Raw genomic sequence first — 14,884 nt, forward strand, 5'->3', positions numbered from 1 at the left:
ACATTTCCTTAAATGAGTCTCTATTGTAGGAGGCCATTTTCTCGTAGATGGACGTTTCTTTCATGACTTACTGTGAGTCACTTGCTCCTGATCTTTTGAACTACATTATGTGCACTGTATATGTTCTTACAATAAAATGATGTACTGGGAGATCAACTTTCTGCCCTCAGAAGTCCTCTCCTGGCAGGAAACCCTAGCTACTGATCTTACAAAGTGCTTATGAAGTGCTTGGAGTTTGGTCTTCTACGCCTCCCTTAGTAAGACTATGTGGGACTCTCTTCCATGAGTTGCTCCCTCCTGATCTTTTGGGGCATTATGTCATATGTCTATGGTCTCCTAAGCAAAGTTACAGAATAGTTCCATAGTTTATACGGCTGAAAAAAGACACATGTCCATCAAGTTCTACCAATACAATATTATATCATAATCTCTCCCATGACGTGGAGCACTGGCTTCTGATCTTTTCAGGACATGTCTCAGGAGGCCACCTGCTCTTCATGAGGAAATGTTCTCCACATAAGTCAAGACATAAGTCTCTCGATCCTGATCTTTAGAAGAATAATATCTAATATACTATAATGCTAAGGTGTCTTTAGTTTAACCTAAGTTATATTTCTCCGTGATAGTTTATAATATCACGTTTTGGACTCTCCATTCTGGAAGACTCTACCATGACACGAGGCGCTAGCTGCTGGTCTTTTGTAAAAAAAAATTTTAAGAAACGACAGGTTCTCCTGGAAGTCTGTTGTCTTACCACTTACGAGTCACTAGCACCACTCCCGAGTCACTAGCACCACTTACGAGTCACTAGCACCACTCCCGAGTCACTAGCACCACTTACGAGTCACTACCACCACTTACGAGTCACTACCACCACTCACGAGTCACTACCACCACTCACGAGTCACAACCACCACTCACGAGTCACTACCACCACTCACGAGTCACTACCACCACTCACGAGTCACTACCACCACTTACGAGTCACAACCACCACTCACGAGTCACAACCACCACTCACGAGTCACTACCACCACTCACGAGTCACTACCACCACTCACGAGTCACTACCACCACTCACGAGTCACTACCACCACTCACGAGTCACAACCACCACTCACGAGTCACTACCACCACTCACGAGTCTCTACCACCACTCACGAGTCACAACCACCACTCACGAGTCACAACCACCACTCACGAGTCACTACCACCACTCACGAGTCACTACCACCACTCACGAGTCACTACCACCACTCACGAGTCACTACCACCACTCACGAGTCACTACCACCACTCACGAGTCACAACCACCACTCACGAGTCACTACCACCACTCACGAGTCACTACCACCACTCACGAGTCACAACCACCACTCACGAGTCACTACCACCACTTACGAGTCACTACCACCACTTACGAGTCACTACCGGGTGATCTTTGGGTTCTAATTCTAAAAATTTTGGTTTCATGTTTGGAGAACTAGAATGTGGTATCATCAGCTTTACCGGTGACTGGATTCTGTATGAGGAGAAGTTGTTTCTGGAAACATCTTATACTTTGACGTTCTCAAGAGCTTAGAAAATAAAGTGCGATAACCCAGAATGTACGATGCGCTATGTAGTAGGGGATTTGTCTCAGGATGGTGACCTAGAAGGCAGCTTGGTGAGATGGTGGTGAAATGATCTAGAGTTTTTGCTTTTCTGGTAGCTTCACGTCCATTCCCTTCTTCCGAGAGTCCTGGAGCACCTTCTTCTTGACCCTTAGACATTGGATTCCAACGATCCCACAGTTTTATAGGATTACAGGCACATTCCAGGACAGTGGAGTCCATTACACATCCCACAGGGATGTCTCTTTTTGCCACTTGCTCTGTCTCTTGGCACCTAGCAATTAGTGAATGTCTCCGGGCTGTCAGGTCTTGTAGGAACGGACACAGATGGAGGGTTTTTTGTTCGAAACATGTCAGAAATGTAGAAGGCCTGGAATTGTAAGAAAAATAATTCAATTGGTTAGTGTTATATCCAGTGTATGGACTATTGGAGGGATTCTTGAATCATGCTCCTCCCCCTCAATCTCTGCACTAGGCACAAGTCTGTGAACAGTTCCTTTAATTAGGAATAGACTAATGTAGACTATACAATAGTCAGGCAGTACAGCCTCCTGGTCAGCGGGGGCAGCGAGGGGCAGTGATTGTTCTTTGTGTATAGCAGGATACACAGACGTTTCCTGCACTCTCTACACCCCCATCCCCCACACGACTAGAAGTCACAACACAAGTCCAGAGGGAGCCGAGGGATGTATCTACCGATCCCTCATTTATATCACACTTCCTATTCCCACGAACCCTCCGGACACAGGACGGTATAATTATAACATTGTTGATATTCCAGGTCTAAATCTGTTGATATTACAGGATGAATATTCTCATAGTATCATAGTTTATACGGACTCATGACCATCAAGTTCAACCAAGGAAGGGAAGGGATTGGATGAGGAAGAGATTTAAGGGAAACAATTCTTTATAATATAACCATCAATGTTATATAGATGTAAAAACACATCTAGACCCTTCTTGAAGTTCTCTGCTGTCCCTGCTGTGACCAGAGCCTGAGCTCCGCTATTCCACAGATTGATAGTTCTCATAGTAAAAAAAAAAACCCCTATCTATCTATCTATCTATCTATCTCATATCTATCTCATATCTATCTCATATCTATCTATCTATCTCATATCTATCTCATATCTATCTATCTATCTATCTATCTATCTATCTCCTATCTATCTATCTATCTCATATCTATCTATCTATCTATCTATCTCCTATCTATCTCCTATCTATCTCCTATCTATCTATCTATCTATCTATCTATCTCATATCTATCTATCTATCTCCTATCTATCTATCTATCTATCTATCTATCTATCTCATATCTATCTATCTATCTATCTCCTATCTATCTATCTATCTATCTATCTATCTATCTATCTGTCTATCTGTCTATCTATCTCCTATCTATCTATCTATCTCATATCTATCTATCTATCTATCTATCTATCTATCTATCTATCTATCTCATATCTATCTATCTATCTATCTCCTATCTATCTATCTATCTATCTATCTATCTCATATCTATCTATCTATCTCATATCTATCTATCTATCTCATATCTATCTATCTATCTATCTATCTATCTCATATCTATCTATCTATCTATCTATCTCATATCTATCTATCTATCTATCAGTCAGTACTAAAGGTTAATTAGACCGAATGTAAAGGTGATCTGGGAACTGATAAAGATAAATTCACACTCAGCTTTTTTCTGCAGTTGAAAATCATCTAAATGTGGTTTTTACTCTGCTCTCTATAGAGTTATAAGACAGATGCAAATCTCTCTGCGACACATCTGCCGGGTGTGAACGGAACCTAAGGCCTTATTCACAAATTACAGAACTGTGTGAGCTGAGGCTCTGCTCTGTTAACCCTTTCCCTGGGTCAGGTGGAAGCTGTATCCTGCAGGGGGCAGACTTCTGCTTACATCCGCCTGAATATGTAATCCGGTGGAGCGCCCCTTTAAGACTTGACATTGCATATGTTTCATTGACAGTCATATACTTACCACCCAGAAAGCGACCAGCGCCCCCTGCAGGAACCCAACAGCTACATCAGATGGATGGTGTCTGTAGTCAGAAATCCGCGTGAATCCCGTGTACAAGGCCACAAGAACCAAGACGAACTGTACGAGAGGTCGCAGGAGCCGGGCCCCGTGCCAGGTGAAGCGTACCTGCAGGTAAAACTGGACAGAGACAAAGAGAGCGTCACTGATTAATGCTAAGTACTGCGAACAGCGCCACGCTTGTTCATGGCTATATCTGGTATTGCAGCTCAAATTTTATAATACACTATAAGAGCAGGGGGTCAATACGAACTGGGATCTCCTGCACCATGTAGAGATTTTTAAATGTTTTTTTCCATAATATATATATATATATATATATATATATATATATATATATATACTGCAGGATAGGTCATCAATATTAAATCACAGTGCCTCTGTCACTTGGGACCCTCATGAATCATCCAATCTAAGTGCCTCCAGAGAAGGAAACCACAACAATGCAAATGGAACTATAAGAAGAGTGCCACTCCCTATGTAGTGGCCATTCGTGGGAATTGCAGCTTAGCTCTCATCGAATTGAGCTGCAATTACACAGCTTGGCCACTACACAGAGAATGGAGCTGTAATGCTATTCTCTGTAATGTTATCAATACTTAACTCATCTGTGGGGGTCTAAAGAGTCATCAATACTTCTAAGATGGAAAGCCCCTTTAACTTTAGTAATACCTGAATATCTTTCTAGGAGAGCGCCACCTATCGGTGTACTATCTCTGACACTTGCCGTAAAGTTGCTAGTTATAAGTAGAGCTACAAAGGGTATTTCTCCTCCTGGAGGACCCAACATGTCCATGTGTTGCCCAGATAACACACTTATGTCAGTGGACTCAGTGCAATGCCTTGTTTCTCCAGTGGTGGTGCTGTAGGGAAACGTCACACTTACTCGCTGATGATCAGGGACAATCATTGTGATCAGAGTGATTTTTTTAAAGTAGAAGGGATTGTCTACTATTATAAACCCCCTTTGGAGTGCCCCGGGTTCCCTGCTGGTGACCTTTTGTATTGCAGTCCCGGTGACTCGGCAGTATTACACATGGTCACCAGGATGACATTTGCACAATCTGCCATGTGAGTGAGCGGTCACCGGAGCCGGCCGCCCCTCTGTCTAGCTTCACGTGCCTAGTTCTGCAGATATCACAGATATTTATCGCTGGGTCAGACCAGAAACTGCTGAGAGGGTCACAAGAAGGAAGTGAAAGTTTAATATTCGTTGTGTATTTTTTATTGAGTTTTGGAGTCATCGAGTCTATGAGGGAATTGGAGGACCTGATCTTGTGATACATGGAGTCCGGGAGGGCAGGCGCCATCGGGGGCCCGATCCCATCCGCCTCTCTCCATGTCTGGTCTCTTTGAGGAAGTCACAATTTTTATAATATATTATTCTCATTTTTTCACTTAGGAGGCGACCAATTAAAATGAGGCATAAAAGCTGTAGGTGGGCCCCATAGTTACTGCCCACATATTTAGGATTTAGGGGTCCCAATCCTGACCAATCACATTACAGCAGGGTGGAGCTAACTTGTGTTATTACAGGGGTTCTGGCTCCATATCACCCCCTCCTTTATCATAGACCCTATAGATACATATATACACAGCGTATACTCACCGACAGGTACAACATGGAGTACATGGCGAAAGACGCATGGCCAGAGTAGAAGGATTTCCTGGAAGACAAGATACAGGGAAGGTTAGAGAGATAAGACACATAAAGGAGCAATGTCTGATCCCTGCACATATACAGTACACCAACTATTACATGCAGAGGGAGGGGTAGACAGATAGAAAGATGGATAGAGAGATACATTGGGCCACATTTATCACTTTTGTGCGCCTAAGTGTAGTAGTTGCACCTAAATTCTGGCGCACTGTTTTGCCAGAATTATCACCAACTGTGATAAGGTAATTTCCTGCCTCTTACTAATCACTTTACTTTAACACAGTTTAGGCGCAATGTTAGATTCAGGCAGTTACATGTAATCCTGCTACAAGCTCCTCTCTGCTTCTCCCACAGCCCAGAATGAAGATAACACTCACAGCAGCACCCAGGTGTGTGACACCCAGCACCCAGTGACCTCCTCAGCAGGGGCTTCTCCTGGAGGGGATCCCCCAGTGCTGGTCTCCTGCTGCACCCCTGTAATTCTGCACAGTACCCCCCTCAGATACACTGGTGATACTGTGCAGAATTACATGGGGGACACTTGTCAGTAGTATCTGCAACATTCTGCAAAGTTCTCTCCTCTCTTGCTGTGAGCTCGGAATTCTGCAGAATGTTTTGTAAATAGAAGGTGATGAACTGTAAATAGAGTCTGCAGCTCCTGTCTGCAGAGTATCTCATGTCTGTATTATATGTTCTAGTGTCTGGCTGAGCTTTGCTGCTAGAAATGAGCTGTTCTGCAAAGGGGCTCAGTGCTTTCTTCTCAGTTAACGCCACCTTCGGGCTGGAGTGTTTTTGCGCCTGTTGATTTTTGCGTCACAAGTGATTAATATCATTAGGCACAAAAAACAGGCACAAAAACACTCCAGCCCGAAGGTGGAGTAAACGGAGAAGTAAGCACTGAGCCCCTTTGTAGAGCGGCTCATCCCCAGCAGCAAAGCTCAGCCAGACACTAGAACAGATAATACAGACACTACTGCAGCCTCTGTATAGTACAGCAGCACAGCTCAGCAGACACTAGTACAGATAATACAGACACTGCAGATTCTATTTACAGGTCATGAGGTTCTATTTACAAACAATCTGCAGAAGCCTCAGCTCAGAGCAAGAGAGAAGAGAAGTTTGCAGGATTTTGCAGATCCTACAGAGAAGTGTCCCCTGTGTAGCAGGATGACCACACTTGTGTCTGAGGGGGATACTGTGCAGAATTACAGGGGTGCAGCAGGAGACCAGCACTGGGGGATCCCCTCCAGGAGAAGCCCCTGCTGAGGAGGTCACTGGGTGCTGGGTGTCACACACCTGGGTGCTGCTGTGAGTGTTATCTTCATTCTGGGAGAAGCAGAGAGGAGCTTGTAGCAGGATCACATGTAAGAGCCCGAATCTAACATTGCGCCGAAACTGTGTTAATGTAAAGTGATTAATAAGAGGCAGAAAATATACTTATCACAGATGGTTGTAACTTGTGATAATTCTGGTGCAAAACAGTGCGGCAGAATTTAGGCGCAACTACTACACTTAGGCGCAGAAAATTGATACATCTGGCCCATAGAGAAGAAAGGAAGATAGGAGATGTATAGATAAATATATAAACATCGAGAAATAGATAGATAATAGATAAGATACAGATAGATGGAAGGATTAGATGCAGATAGACGGAAGGATTAGATGCAGATAGATGGAAGGATAAGATACAGATAGATGGAAGGATTAGATGCAGATAGATGGAAGGATTAGATACAGATAGACGGAAGGATTAGATGCAGATAGATGGAAGGATTAGATACAGATAGATGGAAGGATAAGATACAGATAGATGGAAGGATAAGATACAGATAGATGGAAGGATAAGATACAGATAGATGGAAGGATTAGATGCAGATAGATGGAAGGATTAGATACAGATAGACGGAAGGATTAGATGCAGATAGATGGAAGGATTAGATGCAGATAGATGGAAGGATAAGATACAGATAGATGGAAGGATAAGATACAGATAGATGGAAGGATAAGATACAGATAGATGGAAGGATTAGATACAGATAGACGGAAGGATAGTTGGTTAGATGATGGAGTGACAGTAGATAATATGGTGCCGGGCTCAGTGTATACAGGAAATATGACAAGTTATGATGTTACACCTCTGTCCTCTCCTCCTGTTACTCATCCATCCCGCATGTAGGGAGCAGGAAGCTGCGCTGTCATTACTAGGAATTATCTCCTGTGTGATCTGCTCTGCCTGGGACATTACTGATGGATATTACTACGGGGGGGGGGGGGGGGGGGGACTGCTCAATAATGGAAAGATTTATGGGAAGGAAATGATATAATTATTATCAGTCTGGAGAAATATAAATAATTACATGTTCTCCTGAAGCATCTGGGAAGACATTACCGTCACTGTTTGGCCATTGGGGTTGGGGGAAGTTTTCAGTTTCCAAAACTATCAAATCTGAGCCTGTATTCGTGTATTGTACCTCTATAGGAGTCTTGTTTACTGGAGTAGAATCAGTGATTATACTATTACCGCCGACCCTTCTTTTACTTCCTTCATTCTGAACTTTGGAGACAAAGAGCTGCTTGTCTGTAAGAACAGGGTGATTATCATAGCGGTAATTACCGCAGGTCATAATAGATGCCATGTGGGGAGGTCACCAAATCCTCGGGTCGTGGACCACAGGCTGGAACTATGTACAAATTATCATAGACGGAATAAGCAATTCCTCCTGCATTTACATGTCTAGATGATACTTTAGGCTATTTCACTGCTTTTAGTAAAAAGAATCCTTCCATAGAAAGCATAGGGCTCCTTGAGCATTGCAGCATAGGGGTCATGTATATCATCACACGCTCAGAATGATTCACAGTATTACATCTTGCTTATTTAGTAAAGTATATGTCCATTGTTGCACTTTATATACCACTAAAGCTACATATATTACAGCTCTCACTGTAAAGAACACTTTCTACTATTAATATCAAATCTATCACCAATAGAGATTTCTTGGAAACAACAGCATTTTCTGTTTTGCATGTTTTTGTTCTTTATTTTCGTAGATACAAAAGTTTCTTTCCTGATATATTAAAGAGGACCTGTCACCCCATTTATCGGCACTAGGAGATGTTACTAAAGTAAGCAGTTCCTAGTGCTTGATCAAACGCCGCAGTGTTAGAGTGATAGCGTTACCGGAAACCTCCGGTAACGCTATCTAACACTGCGGTGGGGTAGGATGTAATTGTCGGACAGCTCGCAAAGCTGTCCAACATATTCATGAGGGGGCGGGGTTGGGGGGTGGCTAGGGGCGGTGACTGCCGCCTAGCATGCGGCAGTCACTGCCGGCCTATGGAGCAAGCGGGGTGGTCCGATGAGCTGCCTCTTCCCTGGACCGCCCCGCTAGCTCCATGATTTGTAAGCTGTCCAATGATTACACTGTACCTAGCTGCAGTGTTTGATAGCATTACCAGGGGTTTCCGGTAACACTATCACTCTAACACTGCGGCGTTTGATCAAGCACTAGGAGCTGCTTACTTTAGTAACATCTCCTAGTGCCGAAAATTTAGGTGACAGGTCCACTTTAAGCTATAATGCTGCCTTTACTGTAAAGAACCATGACTGTAAAGAATCCTGTTATTATCAAACCTATATCAAAGAAGGATTCCAATTATATCAGGCAGTGCAGTAGTTGTCATTTTTCTTCAGTGGTTTTACTAATATACATAACTCCCTTTTATGTGTCTGACATTATAATGTATATTGCTGCCTTAACTGTAAAGAACCCTGTTCCGAATAAGTCCATTACAAGGACAAATGACCATTAGATAAAACACAGAAGCTTTATGCTATAACTACTCTCAATAGTTACATGTTGTACGGTCACCCACAAGTTGCTTTTAAAATGAACTACATTTACTGCTTTTACTGCAAAGAACCCTTTCTAAGCTTTATGTAGTTTTCCTTTAGATAACTTCAGATTCCTGCTTGTGCTATACATATAACCACCTTTCTATGGATATAAATAGTTGTGTTTATGATAATTTAAGCTAAAATACTGCATAAACTGTAAAGAACCCTGACTGGAAGTTATCCTGTTAATGTCCTGTCTTATTAGATAAAACAATCTGCTTCTGTTGCGTTACTAATTTATGGAATACATTTATTTCTATGTTATAATGTATACTGCTCCTTGACTGTAAAGAATCCTGCCACAAAAAAAAGTGCACTACAAAGGGCAATGACCATTAGATAAAACAGGAGAATTGTGTTTCTTACGTGACTTTTAATATAAATATTGTCATCTTATCCCATTACTTCCCACATGCTTCCTGAACTTTACTTACAGCTTTTACCGTAAAGAATCCATCACTAATCCGTCTGTTTTGATAAGAGGATAAACGCACTATTTTGTTTTTACGTTCATATCACTAGATAAACACGATACTTAGAATTTATTGCTACATCTTTTAATGTCTTTTCAGAAAATACACCTTTTAATGTAAAGAATCCTTTCTAGAATTTAAAGAGACATAACCACCAAAACAAAAGGATTATTAGTACACCTGACAAAGGGTCCCAGGAGATAGATTTTACATTACTGCTTGCATTTCCCCTTTAACTCTGAGTTTAGTTTTTTGAAAAATGAAATGAATGAATCATATTTGTACATTTTTTAAATAATTTCTAAAGGGAATTTTTGGATTTTGTCAAAATCCCCCAAGTCTTTACATTTTTGAATGCTTCAATGTTTACGAAAGCGGAAGTTCACTCACCTTGCTTCGGTCACAGCGCTTGGGTTCCCGGTACATGTGTAGTCCTCCACGTAGTCGGTGGTGCAGTTGAGGCCTACCGGCTGACATACAGAGAGGAAATTTGGCCTCAGGCGACCTGCACTCAGCTTGGCTGCATTAGTCAGTGACTGTCCAAGTGCAGAACCAAACAAGAAGGGAAGCACCTGTCGGTATATGCTGGACAGGTAGCCTTCTCTAGGACAGGAATCGGATCTTCTCTGTCTGCTGACCCGGTGACATTCTCCAAGGACAATCTACCAGAGAGGAAAAACATCATTAGGGTCAATGTCAACAGCTGCACCTACCATAACAAGCCACCTGCACAGACTTACCAGAAAACAAGGGGCTCTGTCATTTGTGTTTCATAGAGTTTATGTAGGAACAAGGGGAACTCCATTCTTAGTCACTCAATTTGAATGTGTCCCTCAAAATTGCATGTTAGGGAATTTCTGATGAGAATTTTATCTTGAGAAGTCCATATCCAGGACTTTATATTAAGGACTATTAGGAGAACTTTGCTGTATAAATACTTTGTGATGTAAGGTTCCCCTAATGAGAACTTTATAGAGTAAGAACATTACAGTAGACCTTGTGCTATGAGAACTATGGTGAGGACTTTCTACAAACATGACTTTTATTCTTAATGAGGACTTTGTGGTGCGAAGACTTTTTACAAACAGGACTTTTATATACTGTGAGGACTATGTCGAGGAGTTTGTGAATAAAGAACCATGGTGAGACGTCTATAGTGGGCCAACTTTCATGACAAATCATTTTGGTGGACAACTATGAAGAAGACTTTATAAAGTTACGTCTATGGTGGGGGGGGGGGGGACTTTGTAGCTTCGGTGACATATGTGGTTTTTCGAAACTTTGAGGACTTTGAAGACTATCATGAGGACTAAATGTTGTGAGGACTAAGGTGAGTCTGTAAATTGAGAACATTTTTACCATATGGACACAATGGTGACGACTTTGTGGGGTGAGAATTATGGGGAGGAACCTATTGTGTAGGTTCTATTTTGAGGACTGTAGTGTAAGGGCCGTAGTGAGAATCCAAGTCTGAGAACTAGTGGTAGAGACATTATTGGTGTCAATTAGCCCCCACTATTGATAATGTACAAGATAAAAGCCCGTCTTTGTAACAATTGGTAAAATACAACCACTGGCCACCATATAAGAGATGACGTACCGTGACCCCGGTGATGAGGATCCCTACACTGATCAGCATTGTGTCGCTCACTGTTTCATCCCGGGTAGCTGGAAACTTTATGCTCACATCATCACAGAAAAACCCACGATGCACTGGGGGGACCAATCCCAGCTCACAGATCAAGAAGGGGATGGAGACTAAAATAAGAAGGATACACAAATTAGTCACTGGAGATAGATAGATAGATAGATAGATAGATAGATAGATAGATAGATAGATAGGAGATAGATATGAGATAGATAGATAGATAGATAGATAGATAGATAGATAGATAGATAGATAGGAGATAGATATGAGATAGATAGATAGATATGAGATAGATAGATAGATAGATAGATCGATAGACTCCAAGTCTGCAGATTTCTGTTGTAGTAAAACTACTTGAGTATGTGCCGGGTCAGACTGGACAACCTTTCACCTCTAAGTCACACTCCAATAAACCTCATGTGATCACGTCTCGGATGTTTGACATTCACTGTTTATTCTATTTTTTACTGCGGGCCGGGCAGTTAATTGACTTCAGATGTCTGAAAGTCTCTATGAAGTCTGCATTATAAAGTTGAGATGTGAGATGGTGTTTGTTGACTGACACTACTGACCCAGTATATCAGATGTATCAGAGTTAGGTTTTTGAAGTGCGATAAAGCTTAGTTTACCATTGGTCCCCCTCAGTTGTCAATCCCCCTGATGTCCCAGGCTGACACATCAGGGACCTGTGGTATTGTGTGTCGGCCACACTGGGATCATTTGTGGTTGAGGTTAATAGAAACCACTGTGTCATCCTCTCAGCAGATCCTTCGGTTACTTTGAAGGTCTAAATTTAGGCAACTCTTCTCAAGAAGGTGATTAATGGGTCAGATACCAAGAATAGGATATCCATATACTGACATACTATAGACATACGGGACTATGTCTAGGAGTCCTACTTATCTACAGCATTGTGTGTGATATAATGTTCACACCAAGGTTGGATTAAATTTACTTTCAAACTATAGTACCAACCAAAAAGTAACAACAACCTTCTTCTCCTCCAAAAGGATTAAGAAGGTAGAACAATGATGGAGGTTGATAGATTGAAAGGAGACCCATCCATTGTTTAGATATCTAGATTACGAATTCTGAATTCTATAATCTACTTATTTTAAATGATCTAAACCCAATCGGCCAACTGGACAATGACGTCTACTCTTGAGTCTACTGAAGGATCCAGTTAATGGTCAACGTAACATAGTTGTAATCTGAGATGTGATCACTGATGGGCACCATGAGAGATCTTAATGGATCTCATATAAAAGGAACCAAGACCCACCCGGCACCAAGTGTCTATCACGTGATGGATCTAACACATTTTGAATAGGACAGAAACCCAAGAGTATCAATAAAGGTGTGAACGAATACAATGCACACAACCTCATATGTTAATTACTGAGTCATCAAAGACATCAAATCTTGACAAGAGTTGACAGGAATGAAGGGAAAGCAGTTTGAAGTTTGAGAATTGATACAAAATGCAGAAAATAAAAGTCCAAGAATTTATAAAAATTCACAAAATACAAATTAAAATAATTATTTAAGATTCTAAATTCTTAAAAAATGCAAGAAATACAATTTGAAATGAACGAATTTATAAAAATTGTAGAAAATATTAATTAAAATTTGGGAATTCATAAAAAAATGCAGGAAATACAATGATGAATTTGTAACTAATAAAAAATGCACGAGATTAAAATACTAATTTTTACATTTTCTCCACTTAAAATCCAGGAAATACAATTTATAATTTATGAATTTATAAAAATTTAAGAAAATATTAATTCAAATTTGAGAATTCGAAAAAAAATGCAGGAAATACAATGAGGATTTTGAGAATAATAAAAAATGCATGAAATATAATACTTATTTTTAAATTTCCTGCACTCAAAAAGACAAGTGTCATAAAGAGCATGACACAGTGACTGGCACCTTCATAGACGGGCATCTACTTACCTACACATAGACACAGCAAATCCAGAAGAAACAACGACCTTTTAGATCCTTTGCTGACTTTGGTTTTGGATTCCCGGTGGACGCAGTGCCCACCTACTGTCACCTTCAGGACTCTGGGGTCTGGGCACCAGTCGGGGGCTCCTCCGGGGGTGAGATGCATTGTGCCAACTAGATTTAGGATATGGCCTCTTGTGTGTGTGTGTTCTTCTAACCAGAGAGGCTTCTAAGTTTGTCAGTAGAGCGCAGAGACAGTTAAGAGAGGGAGAGGAAGAGAAGGAGGGGCGGGGAGGGGTGTATGGGGGGTGTGAGACTGACATTGGAAGGAAGGAGAGGAAGAGAGATAACTGTTTAGGAAAAGAGAATAATGTAGCTGTAATCTGAGCCCGGAGTGGTCCACACCCTGCAATCCATCTCTACGGGACCCTGCAATCTATAAATCTCCATATGTTCTTGAGATTGGAATTGAAGTTAAGAATAGTTACAGGAGCAAAGTGTGGAAAGGCGGGCAAAGGTCACAGCTCTACTGATGATAGGAACGGCATATATTGTATAACTCCTGGTGGCCATACGTGAGGTCTTCTCCAGCAGGTGGACACAGGAGAAGACACTGCTCATCTTAGACTCAGAAATATTCCCTTATATTCACGGTGGAAGATGTAAGAGTCTTATACTATTATATGGCGCCCTTTGTTGTACCTGATGCAATGTCTAAATTATACCGCCAAACCCTATACGTATATAGATACACTGGACAATCTCAATATGATGTGAGGCCAAGTAACACTTCCATACCTATACTTTACTATAATATAATATAGGGCCACTAATATAATATATTAAACTAGTCACATAATATACACAACGATGCAGCGGTAACAGCACCATACACAGTATAAATATCACCATATAGTACTTACATAAAATGTACAGTATCCATATGCAGAAACTATTATGTCATACAACATGACAGTATTATCACACTGTGGGGTTCATTTACTAAGGGCCCGAATCGCGTTTTCCCGACGTGTTACCCGAATATTTCCGATTTGCGCCGATTTTCCCTGTATTGCCCCGGGATTTTGGCGCACGCGATCGGATTGTGGCGCATCGATGCTGGCATGCGCGCGACGGAAATCGGGGGGCGTGGCCGAACGAAAACCCGACGTATTTGGAAAAACCACCGCATTTAAAAACGGAAAATGTGTAGCTCGGGACGCGCTTACCTTCACTCAGCCGGCCATGGTGAATCCCGCTGCGTTCAGATGCTTTTCAGCGCAGCAGCGCCACCTGGTCGGCCGGACCCGAATCCAGCGCAGAGAACACGCCGCTGGATCGCGAATGGACCGGGTATGTAAATCTGCCCCTGTATCTATAATATATAATACTGATATACAGAAACCATATTTTAGAATAATAATAATACTGCCATGTTGCTGATATAATAGTGACACACTGCTTAGATATTACCATAGCCGGGGCACTATAATGTCTGAAAACATACCGTTATACAGTACTTTGCTAAAATAATAGAGCCACACAGTTTGTATAGAGAATTGATAGCA

The 14,884-nt window shown here is 41.6% G+C and overlaps 1 protein-coding gene across 1 annotated transcript; it reads right to left on the bottom strand.

Annotated features, from left to right (window-relative positions):
- Positions 1 to 1,283: 1,283 nt before the first annotated feature.
- LOC140128240 (phospholipid phosphatase 3-like) lies at positions 1,284 to 13,560 on the bottom strand. Its single transcript, XM_072149798.1, has 6 exons — positions 13,323 to 13,560; positions 11,316 to 11,473; positions 10,106 to 10,377; positions 5,294 to 5,351; positions 3,628 to 3,804; positions 1,284 to 1,983 (listed from the first exon to the last, which is right to left on the bottom strand). Exons 1-6 carry the CDS (start codon positions 13,480 to 13,482, stop codon positions 1,888 to 1,890), a joined length of 921 nt encoding a protein of 306 aa, XP_072005899.1. The 5' UTR covers positions 13,483 to 13,560; the 3' UTR covers positions 1,284 to 1,887.
- Between the last annotated feature and the right edge of the window lie 1,324 nt (positions 13,561 to 14,884).

Source organism: Engystomops pustulosus, chromosome 4 (assembly GCF_040894005.1).
Source record: "Engystomops pustulosus chromosome 4, aEngPut4.maternal, whole genome shotgun sequence".
NCBI lineage: Eukaryota > Metazoa > Chordata > Amphibia > Anura > Leptodactylidae > Engystomops > Engystomops pustulosus.